Source organism: Salmo trutta, chromosome 25 (assembly GCF_901001165.1).
Source record: "Salmo trutta chromosome 25, fSalTru1.1, whole genome shotgun sequence".
NCBI classification, from domain to species: Eukaryota; Metazoa; Chordata; class Actinopteri; order Salmoniformes; family Salmonidae; genus Salmo; species Salmo trutta.
The window spans coordinates 15586880-15607886 of record NC_042981.1 but is presented as its reverse complement, the minus strand read 5'-3'; the positions used below and the strand labels follow the sequence as shown (position 1 = coordinate 15607886).

Genomic DNA, 21007 nt, shown 5'->3' with positions numbered 1-21007 from the left:
GTGGAGTGCAATAGAGATTGCATAATCTGTGGATCTGTTGGGGCGGTATGCGAATTGGAGTGGGTCCAGTGTGTCTGGGATAATGGTGTTTATATGAGCCATGACCAGCCTTTCAAACCATTTCATGGCTACAGACGTGAGTGCTACGGGTCGGTAATCATTTAGGCAGGTTACTTTGGTGTTCTTGGGCACAGGGACTATGGTGGTCTGCTTAACACATTTTGGTATTACAGACTTGGACAGGGAGAGGTTGATAATGTCGGTGAAGACACTTGCCAGTTGGTCTGCGCATGCTCTGAGTACTTGTCCTGGTAATCTGGATGGCCCTGTGGCCTTGTGAATGTTAACCTGTTTAAAGGTCATACATCGGCTACGGAGAGGGTGATCACCGTCGTCTGGAATAGCTGATGCACTCATGCATAGTTTAGTGTTCCTAGCCTCGATGCGCACATAGAACATATTTAGCTGGACTGGTAGGCTCGCGTCACTCGACAGCTCGCAGCTGGGTTTCCCTTTGCAATCCTTGATAGTTTGCAAGCTCTGCTACATACATCTTGATCCTGTATTGACACTTTGTCTGTTTGATGGTTCGTCAAAGGGCATAGCGAGATTTCTTATAAGCGTCCGGATTAGTGTCCCACTCATTGAAAGTGACAGCTTTAGCTCAGTGCAGATGTTTCCTGTAATCTGTTGTTTCTGGTTGGGAAATGTATGTACGTACGCATGGTCACTGTGGGGGTGAGGGTATTATATTACTGCTAGATATTACTACACTGTTGGAGCTAGAAAACAAGCATTTCGCTGCACCTGCAATAACATCTGTAAATCTATGTACGCTGCACATTGCAGCATCAAACAATACATTGTAAAGGTTTTCTATCTAAATGTACTTTATCTGTTGAGCACAGCTAAGTGAAAAAAACAGAGGATGTCCCACCAACCTTTTCCCAAGATGTGTCCGAGGGTCAGTAGCCTTTCTGGGATCAGAACGTCTTGAAGCTTGGCCTTTAGATCGTCGTTGATACCCAAGCTGTCCACTGGTGGAAGACAGAGATACAATTCCTTATTCACAACCCAGGGCCACTACAGTACGGGTCAATAGAGGCACCTTTTTGCCTATGTAGTAGGCCCAAAAGGTTCTGGTCAAAAGTAATGCACTATATAGGGAATAGTGTGCCATTTCGGATGCAACAGCACTGTAGTGCTTGTGCCCTATGTGTCAATAGAGAAACATTTATTTGTGGAGGCTACGAGCCAAACATGACTGACTTTACTTACAGGTGGATTCTGGGAGCTCAGAGCAGGTCCTGTTGAATGACCTGGCTGCAGTGAAGGAGACCGTGCTCTCAGTCCCCGGTGGCTTGAACACAGACCTGCAAGGACAAGCAGAGCCCTGTTATCCCATCTTTATGTTGGTGTTGTATCCTTGTAGATACATTGCCCCTGTGTTCAAATACTTTTAAAATGCATCCTTCCTCCCTTCCTAGAGATATTCCACCGATCAGACCAAAACATTGTTGAAGGGAGTCTCGTGGAAACCTTGCTTTTCCTTATCCAATCATGTCAGCTCAGAAGAAAGAAGTGAAGAAGGATGCTGTCAAAGTATTCAAACAATGCCTCGGATTCTGGTATATACACTGCAGAAAAATCTGCCTGTATGTGAAGGGGGTGGTGCGCTGCTTTCAGCCCATATAAATCCTTCTCACCCAAAAAATGTCTACAGATATATACAGTATGAATGGCTGTATTCTAGTAGAGAGAGACAATCATAGCCTACCCAAACTGTGTTTCCTTCCCTCTGCGGTGCACTAGGACTGTCAGGAGAAGCCCTACCATGGTGGCCACCAGCAGGCCCAACAACAGACCCACCCACATATGGCCTCTCTGAGTCTGGGCTGCCACTGCTTTGTGGAACATAAACACACACACACACACAAAGTATAACAAACTAGCTTTTACAACACAAAGCCGTGTCACCTTCAAATTTGGAGCATAGGTTTCAAAACAACTAGACTACTAGTGGATAGTGACAGAGGACATAATAGTGACAGAGGGACTAATGTTGGATAGTGACAGAGGGACTAATAGTGGATAGTGACAGAGGGACAAATAGTGGATAGTGACGGAGGCCGTTTTTAGACTCGACAGTTCATACAGATTGTATTCTGATCATAGAGTTATGATAATGGAATTCCCGAATACGTCATACGTCTACACCTACATTTAAATGTGTCCACATTGTGTCCGGATTCCCTTTTCCTAGCTTATATTGAAATGCCAGTATGCAAACGGGGGAAAAGGCTAAATTTGATAACACAACAACTTGATGGCAGTAGCCATCTACTATAGCTAACTAACCTCTGTAGCCAGCCAGCAAAGCTAAAGGGATTGCAAACAGGTTAGCATAACTCTAGCCAAACGTATATTTTTTCCCTAATTAGCTAGCATTTATGAAGCCAGGAAACACGTTCCTCACATGCTAGGAATGTATTTCCTCCAATGTTTAATGAAGAAAATGGTGCCTTTCGCTTCCAAAACACAAGTTTTCAGGAGACTCGTGTTGGTGAAGTGCTGATGATGTTTCCCACTGTATGCACTCTCTGTAGCCTGATTGCGTCCAGACTAAGGAGAAATCCACCCGCAATGTGTCCCTGACCACCTGAAGTGGTCAGCCAGAACACAATCCGACCACAATGTGACTTGTTTGTCTTTTCAATGCGATCTTCATATTTTGATAGTAGAAGTCGCATGTAAGTGTCAAGTGTACACAGCCAGCTGTGACAGAGGGACTGATAGTGGCTGAGTGACAGAAGGGCTCACTGACCTGAGGCGGGCATGACCAGTACGGGCTGGCTCCAGGGCCCACAGCCGGCCACTGTACACGCCGACACCTGGAAGGTGGCGTTGAAGAAACGACCTCCACCAGACAGGTGGGCCATATTCTCTTTAAAGAGCAACGCCTCCTGGAACACAACAACCAAAACGTATGTCAATGTGTGTTCTATTAAGACATATTGCTTTGAGTTTAACAAACTTAAAAACAAAGCTTCCATTGCAAATTAGATCCAAGTAAGTGCTAGCCTTTTATCACAGAGACACACATTATGCTTTGGCACCACAGGAACAAAATATGAATGTGACCTTTTAATTATTATTTTTTTTTTTAAATTCTCTCCATTATGACAGAAGATTACATTGAAGACCATGCAAGTTGACTTGGAATACATTTTGCACATTAATTTGGTGTTACAATTTCAGCAACACAAATGCTCATGATCTTTAAGGGCACTGTGTCACTGAAGTCTCATAATGTTAGATGTTGCTGTTTACCTTTTGAGTTAATCCTTATATAGTACCTTCAGAAAGTATTAAATCAGTGTCCCCGCCGTGGGACGGTTGAGCTAATGTGATTAGCATGAGGTTGTAAGTAACAAGAACATTTCCCAGGACGATATGGGCAGAAATCTTAAATTATTGTTAATCTAACCGCACTGTCCAATTTACAGTAGCTATTACAGTGAAAGAATACCGTGCTATTGTTTGAGGAAAGTGCACAATTATGAACTTGAAAATGTATTAATAAACCAGTTAGGCACATTTGGTCCATCTTGATACAACATTTTGAACAGATATACAATGGTTCATTGGATCAGTCTAAAACTTTGCACATACACTGCCATCTAGTGGCCAAAATCTAAATTGTGCCTGGGCTGGAATAATACATTATGACATTTCTCTTGCATTTCAAAGATGGTACGAAAAAAAATATATAATCTTTGTATTATCTTTCACCAGATCTAATGTGTTATATTCTTCTACATTAAGTTCAAACTTCAAAGTTTTTCCTTTCAAATGGTATCAAGAATATGCATATCCTTACTTCTGAGCTACAGGCAGTTAGATTTGGGTATGTCATTTTAGGCGAAAAAAAAAAAAGGGTCCGATCCTTATTAATACCCCTTGACTTATTCCATATTTTGTTGTGTTACAGCCTGAATTCAAACATGTTCCTAGAATTGTGATTTAAAAAAAAAATTAAATACATAAATATCTAATTTACATAAGTGTTCACATCCCTGAGTCAATAGTTTGTAGAAGCACCTTTGGCCCGACTACAGCTGTGAGTCTTCCTGGGTAAGTCTCTAAGAGCTTTCCACACCTGGATTGTGCAACATTTGCTCGTTATTCTTTAAGCTCTGTCAATCATTGCTAGACAACCATTTTCAGGTCTTGCCATATATTTAAAGTAGATTTAAATCAAAACTGTAACTCGGCAACTCAGGAACATTCATAGTATTCTTGGTAAGCAACTCCAGTGTAGATTTGGCCTTGTGTTTTAGGTTATTGTCCTGCTGAAAGGTGAATTAATCTCCCAGTGTCTGGTGGAAAGCAGACTGAAGCAGGTTTTCCTCTAGGATTTAGCCTGTGCTTAGCTCCATTACATTTATTTTATATCCTAATAAACTGCCCAGTTCTTAACGATTACAATCATATAAGATATGCTTGAAAATATGGAGAGTGGTACTCAGTAATGTGTTGTATTTGCCCCAAATATAACACTTTGTATTCAGGAGGAAAAGTGAATTGCTTTGCCACATTTTTTGCAGTATTACTTTAATGCCTTGTTGCAAACTAGATGCTTGTTTTGGAATATTTGTATTGTGTACAGACTTCCTTATTTTCACTCTGTCAATTAGGTTAGTATTGTGGAGTAACTATAATGTTGTTGATCCATCCTCAGTTCTCCTATCACAGCCATTAATAAACTGTAATAAATGTTTTGGCATCATGGTGAAATCCCTGAGTGGTTTCTTTCCTCTCCGGCAATTGAGTTAGGAAGGACGCTTGTATCTTTGTAGTGACTGGGTGTATTGATACACCATCCAAAGTGTAATTAATAACTTCACATGCTCAAAGGGATATTCAATGTCTTCTTTTTTTTATTTTTACCCATCTACCAATAGGTGCCCTTATCCCTGGTCTTTGTGGTATGTGTGGGGTACAGAGATGAGGTAGTCATTCAAATATCATGACATGGAGTGTGTCCATGCAACTTTTGTGACTTGTTAAGCACATTTTTACTCCTGAACGTATTTAGTGTTGCCATAATAAAAGGGTTGAATACTTATTGATACAAGACATTTCAGCTTTATTTTTAATGAATGTGTAACATTTTCAAAAATGTATTTCCACTTTGACATTATGGGGTACTGTGTGTCTAGGCCAATGACAATACATCTTGGTGTGAATACTTTCTGGAGGCACTGTATGGTCATTATACAATTCTAGTGGCCAAGAAAAAAAAACCAGAACACATGTAGCTAGCTCAAAGGGTTTAGATATTTCACCTGAACACCTGACAGATTGGGAGTCATAGAAAGGAGAGTAAAAATGCTTTTGACCCATTTTCTATATCAACTAAATCCCTAGTATGGCCATAGCAACTTCTGGTATGACCATAGGATTGTGAACGTAGTCATTCTGTAATGTACCACATTCCATAATAACAGAAACATAGGGATTGTAATGAATAAGAAGTAGTAGATTGTTGACAGCAGCTGAAGACTGGTGTCGGTTGGCTGTGGTTATTGTATGCCTCACTGACCAATGTCTACCGTGACTGAGAATTTGGCATATTAAATTACTGAAATGTGCATTGATCTGCACAGCCAGAGACTATTTTCTTCCTGCAGCTTTGCTACCATCTGAGGTGTATACTAGATTTCTTCAGTGTGTACAGGTGTATGGGTCTGAACCTGTCCCTCTCCTCCCAGGTTCCACTGGACTTTGTAGGCCATCAGTTTCCCCTGCAGCTCCTTGTCGTCCAAGCTCGCCCAGTTCAGGGACAGCTGCTGTTCAGTTAGTTCAAAGGTCAGGTTCCGGGGGGCAGCAGAGGGCACTAGGAAGAAAGAAGACACAGGGACAGTGTCATGACAATACTTTACATTTCATCAAAGAACAATAAGGGGTTGCCATTGTATATGTCCATGCTGTGATCACTCCCTTGGTCCTAATCCTTAAAAACGTTAACAGATCTAAAGGGTCTGGATAGGTATAAGCAGTATTGCTTCCACATCTGCAAACATATGGACATTTATTTATTCATCGCTGCTACAGATTGTCGTTTAAATTTTTTAAATAATTTTCATTATTTTATTTAACTTAGTCCTGCATGTTGGAGCTCGGAGCATAAGATTTTCATTGTACCCTCCAATCACACCTGCAACCCTGTACATGTGACTATTAAACACACTGAATCGGATATAAGGTAAAGGGCCAAGATTAAGGTATACTTCGGGATTTTGGCAATGAGGCCCTTTATCTACTCCAGCAGTCAGATGAACTCGTGGATAAAAAAAATGTATGTCTCTGTGTCCAGTATGAAGGAAGTTCGAGGTAGTTTTGCGAGCCAATGCTAACTAGCTTTAGCGCAATGACTAAGTTTATGGGTATTTACTGGAAATCTATGGGTATCTGCTATCATGCTAGTAGATATCCATAGACTTCCAGTCATTGCTAGTTAGCAATAGCTTGCGAAACTACTTCTAACTTCCTTCATACTGCACACAGAGACATAAAAATGGTATTCACAAGTTCATCTGACTCTGGGGAAGTAGATAATCCCGAAGCAAATTGAGGCCGGCTTCAGGTCACCCTAAAACGAGACCCAATCATTCCTGCAGTGGCCTCCTTGACCAGTGTGTGTCAACAATGAGACAACAGGGTTTAGTTCAGCACTGCAGCACATTGATATGGATTGAGGGCATGCACAATGGTTCATTGTACAAGTGGGACTGGAATCCACTGGCCTGTGTCCAGCACTGGCAGTTTACAAACATACAAACAAGGTCGCCACCAGAAACCCCCACTCCACTGCTCCCCTCAGACTAGCTCCCATGATCACCTCTAAACTCAGCCGCCTGTACCACTTATCTTTACAACCCTCATTTAAAACTGCATATCAACTTAGACCGTATCCTATATGGACATTATGGGGTTGATTCCCAGACAAAGATTAAGCTAATGCTAGTCCTAGACTAAAAAGACAACTCAATAGAGAATCTCCTTCAAATTCTTTTTGGTCCAGGATTAGGGTTAATCTGTGTCCGCTTAACCACCTTTAAATGTTTCCTGTTACTTTGACAGAGTAACAACTTTGAAAGGTCGTCCGTGGGACTGTGAGACACAGAGGGCCACAAACACAGAGATTCATTATGTTCCCATTGTGATAAGGTTGCTACTCGCCATACTGTTGCATGGATCGTCACATGCTATTGATGTCCAGCTGGTGATGTGAGTGCAGTTGGTAGAAAATGACAACAACAAAAACAACTGTTGATGAACAAAAGGACTAAGTCCCAAATGGCACTACTTTTGACCAGGGCACATAGGAATAGGGTGCCATTTGGAACTCAGCCCTGTTCAGCCCCAGATATGTCATCATCTATTCTAGTGACTGGATGCACACCTGCTTCTGGTGTCTGAAAGTCCAGCCATCCAGAGAACGGGGATGTCCCCACCTCATTGTCACAGCACACTCTAACGCTGTAGTTGGAGTAGCAGCTCAGCCCACTGAGGATCTGTTGGAACGGTGGAACCTTCACACGCTGGTCTCGAACTTCCACCTTCCTCCCAGAGTTCTTAGACATCTGTAAAAGGTATGAAGGAAGTTAGCGGTAGTTTAGCATTAGCTGGCAAAACTACCTCTAAATTCCTTCATACTGGACACAGAGACATACAAATGGTATCCAGGAGTTCATCTGACTCTGGGGGAGTAGATAAAGGGCCTCGTTGCCAAAATCTCAAAGTATCTCTTTAAAAATGGTCATGTTTCCATTGCCAAATTCTTTCATTCCAATATTGAAACGGAGGTCTAAATACTCAGGGTGTCTCATTTTAAAAGAATGGGTATGTGGTTTTCATTATCTCAGTCTAGGCCAAACATTCATCCAAGGCTTTAATGGAATTCTGATGGTTGTCACTCCCATCTTAAAGTAGCACTGACAACATCCACCACATTTCGTAATAACAACTAATTTATCCACTGCATATTATGGTAGCTTTATTGAAAATCTAAATGTAAGAATTAGGTCAAGGGGTTCTTTGTTATATGAATTTAGTACTGGCATAGGACATCTCTGTCATGTTGGTTCAGTCTTAGTTACTGTACCTGGATGGTGCAGGCTGACAGGTCAGAGTGTCCAGTGAAGCCAGGGCTCCAGTCCAGCGTGACATTGTCCTCCACCATGTGGACCACCTGCACACCTTTAGGGGCTGCTGGGAGGACTGCAGTCAATTAAAGAAGGGTTTTAGATTTACAAACATCCAACTCTGAACAGAAGCTGGACTAGGGGCCGATAAGCCTAGCTAAATTACAACAGCATACTGTAACGTGCATTGGTCTTCATCAGGCAGCGTATTCTAATCTGAAAAAAATGACTTAGTCACACTCATGATTCATGAATTTCTCACCTTTAATGTGCACAGTGCCTGTTCGAGATACTGAGATACCTCTGGCATTCTTGGCTTCACAGTAGAACTTGATGCTGTTATTAACACCTACAGGGAACAGAAGAGGGAGACATGGTGTACTCATGTGGTGTACTCAACAGCATGCCAGAGCCCTTTTAAAAGGTAAGCTGCCAGTTTATGCCAACAGAGAGTGTTAAACCAGTCCCCTGCAATCATGCCTGACCAACAGTCTTTCTCCAATGTAAATTAGCAATTCTCACACACTGGAAAGTGGCAATGCATACCAGAGTAGAGTACTGTATATGAAGTGCTGTGAATATTTGTAGTACACTTGGCTCATAAGGATCAAAGAGATTTTGGCACTACCAATTTGAACAAACCAGCTACTGAAACTACACAAGGAAACAAGGCCAGCACAATGAATAACTCCTTAACTGTCTTGATAAGCCTGTTGTATCCCTCCATTAAATACATGTCCTTGGGCTAATCCTTCATGACAAATATGTTTACCAAAAGGCGGGTGTTTGTGTGTACTGTACAGTGATTACTACCAGGCACTGTGGGACACTGCCTACTTATTCATCAACTGACTGACAATCACAAAAAAACATGTCAGAGTCATAACAGAGCTGGGCTGAAACGTTTCTGGTTACTCTCACATTCCAGGGAAACATCAGTCTCGGAGTCAGATAGGAAAACATCAAAGCCTGTTAAGTTGACTATATGGCTGCCGCATTCCTGACTCAGAGTAGGCACTTAGCAGCAAATTATTTGTATGCGCCCAAATGGAACCCTTTTCCCTATATAGTGCACTACATTTGACCAGAGTCTTATGGGCCCTGGCCAAAAGTAGTGCACTACATTGGGAATAGGATTCAATTTGGGACACAACCTTATACTGACAGGTTCTGGTCAGCAGTGTTGATTGAGATGAATGAGATGAAAGGGCCAGGCAGGTCCAGTTACATGGCAGATTGTAGGAGGCTCCTTATTACTGAAACAGAACCAGCTCAACATAAAGGAGAAATTAAAGAAGAGAGACACTAACATGAAAAGCTTGCATATCACGAGAACGGAATAAGACAGACAACTAATGACAAATCCAGTCAATTTACTTCTGTGGATGGGATGTGACAGAGGACTGGCTAGTGTCAAAAAAAAAAAAACTTGGACACTTTTATGTGTTTTCAACCAATTGCAACACATTTCCAATCTCAGGTCAAGACATTTGTCCTTTCACATATTTCAGCTTTTATTTCTTTCATCACATTCCCAGTGGGTCAGAAGTTTACATACACTCAATTAGTATATGGTAGCATTGCCTTTAAATTGTTTAACTTGGGTAAACATTTCAGATAGCCTTCCACAAGCTTCCCACTATAAGTTGGGTGAATGTTAGCCCATTCCTCCTGACAGAGCTGGTGTGACTGAGTCAGGTTTGTAGGCCTCCTTGCTCGCACATGCTTTTTTAGTTCTGCCCACACATTTTCTATGGGATTGAGGTTAGGGCTTTGTGATGGCCACTCCAATACCTTGATTTTGTTGTCCTTAAGCCATTTTGCCACAACTTTGGAAGTACGCTTGGTGTCATTGTCCATTTGGAAGACCCATTTGTGACCAAGCTTTAACTTCCTGACTGATGTCTTGAGATGTTGCTTCAATATATCCACATAATTTTCCTGCCTCATGATGCCATTTATTTTGTGAAGTGCACCAGTCCCTCCTGCAGCAAAGCAACCCCACAACATGATGCCGCCACCCCCGTGCTTAACGGTTGGGATGGTGTTCTTGGGCTTGCAAGCATCCCCCTTTTTCTTCCAAACATAAATGGTCAAACAGTTCTATTTTTGTTTCATCAGACCAGAGGACATTTCTCCAAAAAGTATGATCTTTGTCCCCATGTGCAGTTGCAAACGGTAGTCTGGCTTTTTTACGGCGGTTTTGGAGCAGTGGCTTCTTCCTTGCTGAGCGGCCTTTCAGGTTGTCGATGTAGGACTCGTTTTACTGTGGATATAGATACTTTTGTACCTGTTTCCTCCTTCCTCCTGCATCTTCACAAGGTCCTTTGCTGTTGTTCTGGGATTGATTTGCACTTTTCGCACCAAAGTACGTTCATCTCTAGGAGACAGAACTCGTCGCCTTCCTGAACGGTATGACGGCTGCGTGGTCCCATGGTGTTTATACTTGCGTACTATTGTTTGTACAGATTAATGTGGTACCTTCAGGTGTTTGGAAATTGCTCCCAAGGATGAACCAGACATCTGGAGGTCTACAGTTTGTTTTCTGAGGTCTTGGCTGATTTCTCTTGATTTTCCCATGATGTCAAGCAAAGAGGCACTGAGTTTGAAGGTAGGCCTTGAAATACATCCACAAGTACACCTCCAATTGACTCAAATAATTTCAATTAGCCTATCAGAAGCTTCTAAAGTCATGACATTTTCTGGAATGTTCCAAGCTGTTTAAAGGCACAGTCAACTTAGTGTATGTAAACTTCTGACCCATTGGAATTGTGATACAGTGAATTATAAGTGAAATAATCTGTCTGTAAATAATTGTTGGAAAAATTACTTGTGTCATGCACAAAGTAGATGTCCTAACCGACTTGCCAAAACTATAGTTTGTTAACAACTTTAATGACTCCAACCTAAGTGTATGTAAACTTCAACTGCATCTCAGATAGCTGGGAGTGTGGCCTAAGAGGGTTTTATAAATAAGCATCAACCAGTGGGTCTTGTGACGGGTATACAGAGATGACTAGTTTACAGAGGAGTATAGAGTGCAGTGATGTGTCCGATAAGGAGCATTGGTGGCAGATCTGATGGCCGAATGGTAAAGAACATCTAGCCGCTCGAGAGCACCCTTCCCTGCCGATCTATAAATGATGTCTCTCCAATCTAGCATGGGTAGGATGGTCATCTGAATCAGGGTTAGTTTGGTAGCTGGGGTGAAAGAGGAGCAATTACGATAGAGGAAACCAAGTCCAGATTTAACTTAAACCTGAAGCTTTGATATGTGCTGAGAGAAGGACAGTGTACCGTCTAGCCATACTCCCAAGTACTTGTATGAGGTAACTACCTCTAAACCCTCAGAGGTAGTAATAACACCTGTGGGGAGAGAGTCATTCTTCTTACCAAACCACCTTTGTTTTGGAGGTGTTCAGAACAAGGTTCAGTACAGAGAAAGCTTGTTTGACACTAAGAAAGCTTTGTTGTAGAGTGTTTAACATAAAATCCAGGGAGGGGCCAGCTGAGTATAAGACTGTATCATCTTCATATAATTGGATGAGAGAGCTTCCTACTGCCTGAGCTATATTGTTGATGTAAATTGAGAAGAGTGTGGGGCCTAGGATTGAGCCTTGGGCTACACCCTTGGTGACAAAGCCAGAAAGAGCAAGACAGCCCTTCAGTAGCCTTCCACCCATTGAGAATAACCTTTGGCTTAGTTCTAGCATTCAAACAGTTATATTTCCAACTCAGAGCAGAGCTCAAGGACCAGTGAGAATGCTATAAAACTATAATCCATTCCTTGTAATGACTAATGGCACTCTTACAACAGATAGACGGCAGTCCACCTTATTGAACATACAGTATGTGAAAATGACACACTCTGATCTGACTCATTCTTATGATTCATCATATCACTGTTGATTTAACCAGCCAGAGGGAGGGGAGAAGCAGCAGAAATAGGATCTTGCTCAGTAGTCAAATCATCTCTCTTCACCACCTCCTAAAAACCTTCTCATTGGAGGAGAGGGCCTGAGGGGAGGAACCTCAGATCTCCCACAATGCATTTTGAGAAGGTGAGAGGAGATGATGCAAGGAATCAAGGAAAGTAAAGAGATTTCAGGAAAGGAATCAAGGAAAGATTGAATAACAGCCCTGGTAGAGACTTACCGTTAACATGGAGTACAGATGGAGAGGAAGTGACGTCTCCCTCCTGTACTCCTCCCAGCCACCACAGCACCTCCACCGGGCCCGGGGGACCCACAGCAGTACACGTCAGGTTAAAGGGCACGCCAGGGATCGTAGCTATGTCTTGGGGCTCAAGTGTAAAGTGGGGGACACCTTGAGAAAGAACCAGAAAGTATGACCACGATATCAGGATAATACATTTTATCATGTTATTGAAAGAAAGAGACAGACAGGACAACAGTTATTGATTTAAACGTGTTGATTGATTTACCCTCTACTGTTATCCAGGCGGGCTCCGAAGAGATGGTCGAGCCTCGGAACTCTACCTCACACCAGTACTTCCCTGCATCCTGCTGCTGGACAGACTTCACACTGAAACCACCCGGACAGACAGACACACTCAGCGATTCCCCTAGTACTTAACATGATGCAAAAAATCACATTTAAAAATTATGTAGTAATTCTATAAACCAAATTATTCCCTGAGCACGCCCAAAAACAAAAAGATGTGGATTAGAACTGATAGATGAGGGGAGACCCACTAGGCTGAATGGAGGTAAAAGCCCATCACATATAACTGGGTAGCAGAAGAAAAATGGACAATATAACAATAAAGATAAAGAACCCTGGAGGATGTTGAGAGATGAAGTAGGCGGTTGTGGAAAAAAGTACCCAAATGTCATACTTGAGTAAAAGATAATAGAAAATTACTCATGTAAAAGTTAAGTCACCCAGTAAAATACTACTTGAGTAAAAGTCAAAGTATTTGGTTTGAAATATATTTGAGTATCAAAAGTAAATGTAATTGCTAAAATATACTTAAGTAACAAATCTCAAATTCCATAAAGTAAACCAGACATACTTTTTTTTTAATGTAAGGATAGTCAGGAGCACACCATCACTGAGACATAATTTACAAACTAAGCATGTGTGTTTAATGAGTCCTCCAGATCGGAGGCAGTAGGGATGACTAGCGATGTTCTCTTGATAAGTGCGTGAATTGGACCATTTTCCTGTCCTGCTGAACATTCAAAATGTAACGACTACTTTTGGGTGTCAGGGAGAATGTATGTAAAAAGTACATAATTTTCTTTAGGAATGTAGTGAAGTAAAAGTAGTCAAAAATATAAATAGTAAAGTAGATTTCAGATAGTTTAAAGTACTACTTAAGTAAAACATACCCAAAAAACTACTTAATTACTTTAAACCACTGGAAGTAGGACAATAACTAATTGGAGCAATAAACTAGCTTGAGGAAAATTTCACTCAGCAGGAGTACACTGTGTATTTGTATTAGGAGTCACTCAGGAAACCATTGCCTGCATTGACAGGTCCTACTCACTCATAGATCAAAATCGATGCATGCGCAACTGTGGAGCAAAACAGGCGGGGTTTGCTTAGAATCAAAGGATTGTTGACAACTTGTAAACCAGTATATTTTCTCTCCAAATCTTTATTGAAAACATTCATGCGTTTGCACAATGAGCACTTGTCTCTCAAATACATTATTACAATTGTTGATTAGCTAGCTAGACATGAGTCAAAACACCTCAAAACATGGTATCAATAACAAGATACAATGAGCTGAAACAAGCCACCTACCATTACCCATAAGGCAGCTTGTTGTCGTCATTGTTGCTAGCTACAGTGGTAAGAAAAAGTATGTGAACCCTTGGATTTAATAACTGGTTGACCCTCCTTTGGCAGCAATAACCTCAACCAAACGTTTTCTGTAGTTGCGGATCAGACCTGCACAACGGTCAGGAGGTATTTTGGACCATTCCTCTTTACCAAACTGTTTCAGTTCAGCAATATCCTTGGGATGTCTGGTGTGAAGTGCTCTCGAGGGCATCCCACAGCATCTCAATCGGGTTGAGGTCAGGACTGACTGGGCCACTCCATAAGGCGTATTTTCTTCTGTTGAAGCCATTCTGTTGTTGATTTACTTCTGTGTTTCGGGTTGTCGTCCTGTTGCATCACCCAACTTCTGTGTAGCTTCAATTGGCAGACAGCTAGCCTTATATTCTCCTGCAAAATGTCTTGATAAACTTGAGACTTCATTTTTCCGTCGATGATAGCAAGCTGTCCAGGCCCTGAGGCAGCCCCAGACCATAATGCTCCCTCCACCATACTTTACAGTTGGGATGAGGTTTTGATGTTGGTATGCTGTTTTTTTTTCATTTTTTTTTCAAACAACTCAACTTTAGTTTAATCTGTCCACATAATATTTTGCCAGTAGCGCTGTGGAACATCCAGGTACACTTTTGCGAACTTCAGACGTGCAGAAATGTTTTTTTGGGACAGCAGTGGCTTCTTCCGTGGTGTCTTCCCATGAACACCATTCTTGTTTAGTGTTTTACGCATTGTAGACTCGTCAATACAGATGTTAGCATGTTCCAGAGATTTCTGTAAATCTTTAGCTGACACTAGGATTCTTCTTAACCTCATTGAGCATTCTGCGCTGTGCTCTTGCAGTCATCTTTGCAGGACAGCCACTCCTAGGGAGAGTAGCAACAGTGCTGAACTTTCTCCATTTATAGACAATTTGTCTTACTGTGGACTGATGAACATCAAGACTTTAAGAGATACTTTTGTAACCCTTTCCAACTTCATGCAAGTCAACAATTCTTAATCTTAGTTCTTCTGAGATCTCTTTTGTTCGAGGCATGGTTCACATCAGGCAATGCTTCTTATGAATAGCAAACTCAAATTTTGTGAGTTTTTTTATAGGGCAAGGCAGCTCTAACCAACATCTCCAATCTGGTCTCATTGATTGGACTCCAGGTTAGCTGACTCCTGACTCCAATTAGCTTTTTGAGAAGTCATTAGCCTAGGAGTTCACATACTTTTTCCAACCTACACTGTGAATGTTTAAATGTTATATTCAATATAGACAAGACAAATAAACTAATAACACACAAATTATTGTAAGCACACTATGTTTGTCAATTGTTGTGACTTAGATGATGATCAGATCAAATTTGCTGACCAATTTATGCAGAAATCAAGGTAATTCCAAAGGGTTCACATACTTTTTCTTGCCACTGTATCTGACTGTCCAGAATCATAACACACAGATTTCTGCCTCATCGACGCGCACGCATCGTTTGTGACATTGTCAACTAACCCCTGTATGGTATCCCACTTCTGACAACAATCGGATCCAAACTCACCACTCCAATCAACAACCAATGAAGGACTAGTCACTAGACCATAGATATTAATCATTCTATCAATCATGTCATTCTTGTTCCCTAGACTAGACACAGCATATGGTGGATGTCCGTGGTATCTAGGACATTGTTGTGGGATGAGCATTAGCACACAGAAGGAAAAACGTTTCAGACTTCAGAGAGGTCAAACTGAAGACCTTTGAGCTTCAGTGCCTAGCGCATGTGCATGAGATTAACAGAAATGGCTGCCACTGACAATGCAAGTTCACTTAACCATTAGGTCTAGCAGTCTGCACCAAGCTTTAGGTCACTCAGTCACAGGCAGCTGAATGCATTCCAACCCAGCCTGCCCCTGCCCCTCTTTGGGGCCTGGTTTACCTGCTGGGTGGGTTACGGTAGGGGCAGACCCCCGTCTCTCCACTTCAGCCATGTTATTTACAGGTTTTTTTCTCTTTCTGCCAGGGACAACGCCTCCCCAAGCCAATTATTAAGCCTCACCCACATCGACACCACCAGTACCCAAAACTACAAGTTCAGTTCCGCCATGTTGAGCAGACCTGAGTTCAAATACTATGTGAATCATTTCAAATACCCAGGTCTGATGTTGAGTCAAAGCCAGGGACAGCATCACTAACTCTATTTACGGTATTACACTGCATGTTTCGTCATAACACTGAACAAACTCATACCATAACATACCGTGCCTGCCTACATGCTGTTGGCTATTCCCTGTAGTTGTACCTCCAAACATCCACAGCATATCTAAGGCAGACTGACCTAAGTTTGAATTTACACAAGGGCAAAGAATGTTGAAGAGTAAAAGGCAATGCAAGCAGCCACATGGTTTAAAGATAAAAACAATGTTGTTTTTCTAGCTTAATGATTCAATGTACAAGCACCTTCTCTGGAAATAGTAAAGAACCGTCAGGACACCTGACCTCTTGAGAAGCTGATCTAGGGGATGTGAGCTAAGTGCTTTGCAACACTCCAAGGTTAGTTTGCTTGTGCTTTGTAAGACAGCTTCCCAATCATTTCTGGTGAAATGCAACACAAATGTGATGCTATGATGAATATGATGGAAGGTCTGAGGACATCTTCCAATCAGCCTATAAAGTGGTAAGGGTAACACTACTTAATAGTAGGTCAGGACTACTGAAGCACTGACCTGTGGAAGGTCTCCCAGTGGTGTTGCTCCAGGGGGATGTACATCTGGTCTGTACTGTACAGCTTCTCCCCATCCTTCATCCACACGATCTCCGGCTCACTCAGGCCCTCGATGGAACAACCCAGGCGAACCATGTTGCCCTGGGTTACCGTCAGGTTGGCGGGGTTCTTGGTAAACCTGAGTCCTAAAGGTCAAGGGGTAGGAGTCACCAGAGACTTGAATGAGTCATTCATTAAAAGCCTAAGTCCTAGGCATTTCTTCTTCACTTCTCTAAATGCCATTCAGAAAATATAATGGACGGGATCTGAGGCTCCATCAGATTCCAACACATATGCAGCAGTGAGCATTACAGGAGAGCTAGCTAGATACCCCTTAAAGGTAGCCTACAAAATTATGTTTGTTCAGTTATTGTAATGTGCAGGGATAAAAAAAATTTGAAGTAGAAATTGTGACACATGAAAATGGTTTTCCAACGATATTTGAAAAATAGTTGTTTTTGCAAGAGTCTTTTGTCTTTAGAACGGTTTGTCTCCATTGTGTTGCTTGGGCCATTGCATGCATCTTGGCTGAGTATCTGCATGCTCCGACTTGAGCCTGGGTGCAGACAGAGCAGACGTCATACAAGGCTGTAGAGTGCTGAAAGCTCTCCACTGTGGCAGCTCACTACAGCTGCTGTTGCTGGGTTTAGCTGCCTGCAACAGACCAACGGCCAGAGAAGTAATATCAATGACCATATTATACTGCAGTGCTCAGAGGCAGGGGAGTGTCCATGTAATCAAGCTAAATGTAGCCTGTAGGCCTCCCTATCCTCCCACACCTTCACTCTGTAATTAAGGTCTCATTAGTACATGTCCAGTCCAATGACCTGTTACCCAAATGCTATATAAGAGGGGGGTGGGTGAAGCCTTCAAATACATGGGCCTATGTAAAATACTTATACATATTTGGATCCAATGGAATAGTCCCAAAAAGTGTAAATCAATCAAGCACACCTTAAATACTTGAGTATGTATTTGACCAAGGTCTGGTCTTGACAGGGAAAAGGGAAATGACCTCTACCTTTACATTTACATTTTAGTCATTCAGCAGACGCTCTTAGCCAGAGCAAAAGACAGTAGTGAGTGCATACATTTTCATACAGGTCCCCCATGGGAATCGAACCCACAACCCTGGTGTTGCAAACACCATGCTCTACCAACAGAGCCACATTGGACCAAATCTCAGATATGTGCTCAGTTTGAACTGGTTATTTTGCTCTTATGATAAACATTGTTACAAGAAACAGACCGACTTCAGTATTATAATTTTTAGAGAACAAGGTTGAGAATATGCCTACTGAATTTTGTGCAAAACTTCTCTACTGTGGTCCCTTGTACTTGTGTGGTGAACAACAATAGTGGAATTGGCGGTTTGCCTTGAAAATAAAAGTCCCCAATTGAAACCGATGCAAACGGATAAAAAAAGAATGAAAACATGCCACAATTGGATTATAGAATGCTAAACAATGAAATGTGGTACCAACCTACTCAGTGACATCTACAGAACACAATTATGTAGAGTTTACACAAATATTAGCATCTCAGCTCTTATTGCAGAACTCGACTGTAGGAAATCACTGTCCCAGTCAGTCGATTGTGTGTATTGGACATTCATATTGCATTGTACAGGCTAACCTATGGATTGTGCACTCATGAAATGGGGTATCAACCTAATCAGTGACAGCATACAGTTAATTAGATGAGTTCATTAATAAGGATTAATTCAAAAATAATTTCACAACAAGTATATCATAAAATGATATCACTCAGCTAGAGCTTTCTAAACAAGTACTTTATAATGTAAAATGTTGACAGAAAACAGTCATTTAGCAGACGCTCTTATCCAGAGTGACTTACAGGAGCAATTAGGGTTAAGTGCCTTGCTCAAGGGCACAGACAGAATTTAACTTGTCAACTCATACAACCAACAGTCTATCATTCCTTTGTCGCAGAATTGATTAATGCTTTGCCCTGAAACGACTGCTTTGGAAAACAAACATACATACAGTAGATACCACAACTGAATTCTTTATGACAGAATTCATAATCAAGGACAATATCCATCACAACTCTATTCAATGCCAAGTATTGCACAGCCAGCTATTTGTGGAATCAGTACAGAATGCCATTAATCTCCATTTGGTATTACTGTAAGGCAGGGCTGTCAAACTCATTCCATGGAGGGCCTAGTGTCTGCTGGTTTTTCCTTTAAATGAACACCTAGACAACCAGGTGAGGGGAGTTCCTTACTAATCAGTGACCCTAATTCTTCAATCAAGGACAAGGGAGGAGCAAAAATCCGTAAACAGTCATTGGTCTCCCGAGTGGCGTGGTGGTCTAAGGCACTGCATCTCAGTGCTAGAGGCATCACTACAGACACCCTGGTTCAAATCCAGGCTGTGTCACAACCGGCTGTGATTGGGAATCCCATAGGGCGGTGCAAAATTGGCCCAGCGTCTTGCTGACTTGCCTAGTTAAATAAATCTATATACACATTACATTTAAAACACGTGCTGTAAGGAGTCCATAATTCCACAACTTAATGTTACGGTTGTCACATTACTCACTCTATGCTCCATGTCAACTGCTATGGCGACCCATTGTGATGACTTGACATTATCACTACAACTCAGAATGACACCAATTGAACTCTGCTTTGGTGTTCTGGGATTGTCATGGAGTAGACTGATACCACATTTCATGGGGGTATTTGAATGTCCAATACACAAAAGACTGACTGGAAAGGTGATTTATCACAGTCAATGTCCTGTAATAAGAAGCTAATATTGGTGTAAACTCTACATAGTTGTGTTCTGTTGCTGTCACTGAGTAAGCAGATTTCATGGGTGCACAATCCATAGGTAAGGCTGTACAGTGAAACATAAGTATGCCCCCAATGCAGTTATGAAGTATAATACATCCATAATGCAATAAATATATACATAGTTAAATGTATGTCACCTGCACTGCTGTAGCAGTGCTCTTTCCCAACAACGCAGTAGTAATATAAATAAAACAGATTTTATATTCGTCAAATTAACTAAATGATTGTCTTTTGTTCAATTTATGTAATAACATTCTGACCTTGTTTGGCACCATCTAGTCCAATTGTGGCTTGTTTTCACTATTTGCATGTTTCAGAGGGGACTTACTTTGAAGGCGAACCGTCGATTCCGCGATTGTTGCTTACACTAATGTTCAACACACCGGTGTCTCGAGACTATCATCCACCCTTGAAAAAGGCTAAAATCGACGTGTTGACAAACGCTTACCGCGCAAATGTACTGAGTATCAATATAAAATAATATATTACACATTGATGAAACGTAGCCGTGTCATGCAGTATAGGGATAACTTTTCCAACTTACCAGGGATTGCTCTACTACTTTGTGCCAAGAAGACTATGATCCAAAGATAAATGGTCATCTTTTCATCATCTGGTTCACAATTTGAGGCTATTTTCCACAAATATACGAATCCCAAGTGCTGAACAGTCGAATGAGTCGATGCCCTGAACTAAACGTATTTTCGGGGCTCCAAGGTTTCCACACTAGAAAGTGACCGCTTGAGATTTTTCGCCAGTAATTTATCCAACGGCGTTGATACACAATTCACCAATACCAGATTGTCAGTAAATTCCTGTCCGGGATGATAGACAAAGTATATTGTTCTCTTTCCCCTCGTGAATAACCGGCTACACTTCTTTAAATAAGTTGGTGGACTTTTGTCTTCTAGGCTGATATACACGTTGTTGTTCTAGCCTCATACGACAAGAGGACGAAGTGCTGCTCTCTTGAGGAATGTTAACGTACATTAGCGCCGCCTAGAGAGAGCGCAGGAAATAAGACTCCCAGTATGAAGTGGTATGAAACACAGTATCAATACAACACCTATTGAACTTAACTAAGGCACAGCGACACATAAGCAATTGTATGTATTATATTTTTATTAGGAGAACTTGCGATGAGATCGGGGTTTATTAAATTACTGCGTGTACTTTCCTTTCACAAAATTAAGGTTGTGGCAACCTGATATGAATTTGTCTGAATACTGTACACTCTTGCACAAAGCTGTGCAAAAAATGGAATCATATTTAAGGAAAATTAAATAAAAGCATTCAAATGAAACAAAGTTAAGTAATTCTACATAAATCAGTGTTAGTATATTGACACAATTCATGGAGAGTATTCTGTTACAATTAAATTACATACACCTGAAAAATGACATTTGTTAATGTCAGCCTAATGC

The 21007-nt window shown here is 41.5% G+C and overlaps 1 protein-coding gene across 2 annotated transcripts in view; it reads right to left on the bottom strand.

Annotated features, from left to right (window-relative positions):
• LOC115162064 (tyrosine-protein kinase receptor TYRO3) overlaps positions 1-20574 on the bottom strand; it is a 32996-nt gene extending 12422 nt beyond the window's left edge. Inside the window, exons 1-12 of one of the 2 annotated variants that reach the window (XM_029712995.1) lie at positions 20128-20574; positions 16722-16905; positions 12655-12755; positions 12366-12536; positions 8473-8559; positions 8171-8286; positions 7469-7649; positions 5757-5899; positions 2825-2963; positions 1778-1904; positions 1279-1373; positions 942-1037 (exon numbers count right to left, since the gene is read on the bottom strand). In XM_029712995.1, coding sequence (XP_029568855.1) covers positions 942-1037; positions 1279-1373; positions 1778-1904; positions 2825-2963; positions 5757-5899; positions 7469-7649; positions 8171-8286; positions 8473-8559; positions 12366-12536; positions 12655-12755; positions 16722-16905; positions 20128-20185 — 1498 coding nt within the window. In that variant the 5' untranslated portion in view covers positions 20186-20574. The remainder of the gene's footprint in view (positions 1-941; positions 1038-1278; positions 1374-1777; positions 1905-2824; positions 2964-5756; positions 5900-7468; positions 7650-8170; positions 8287-8472; positions 8560-12365; positions 12537-12654; positions 12756-16721; positions 16906-20127) is intronic. The other variant, XM_029712996.1, reaches the window with a different exon arrangement.
• Between the last annotated feature and the right edge of the window lie 433 nt (positions 20575-21007).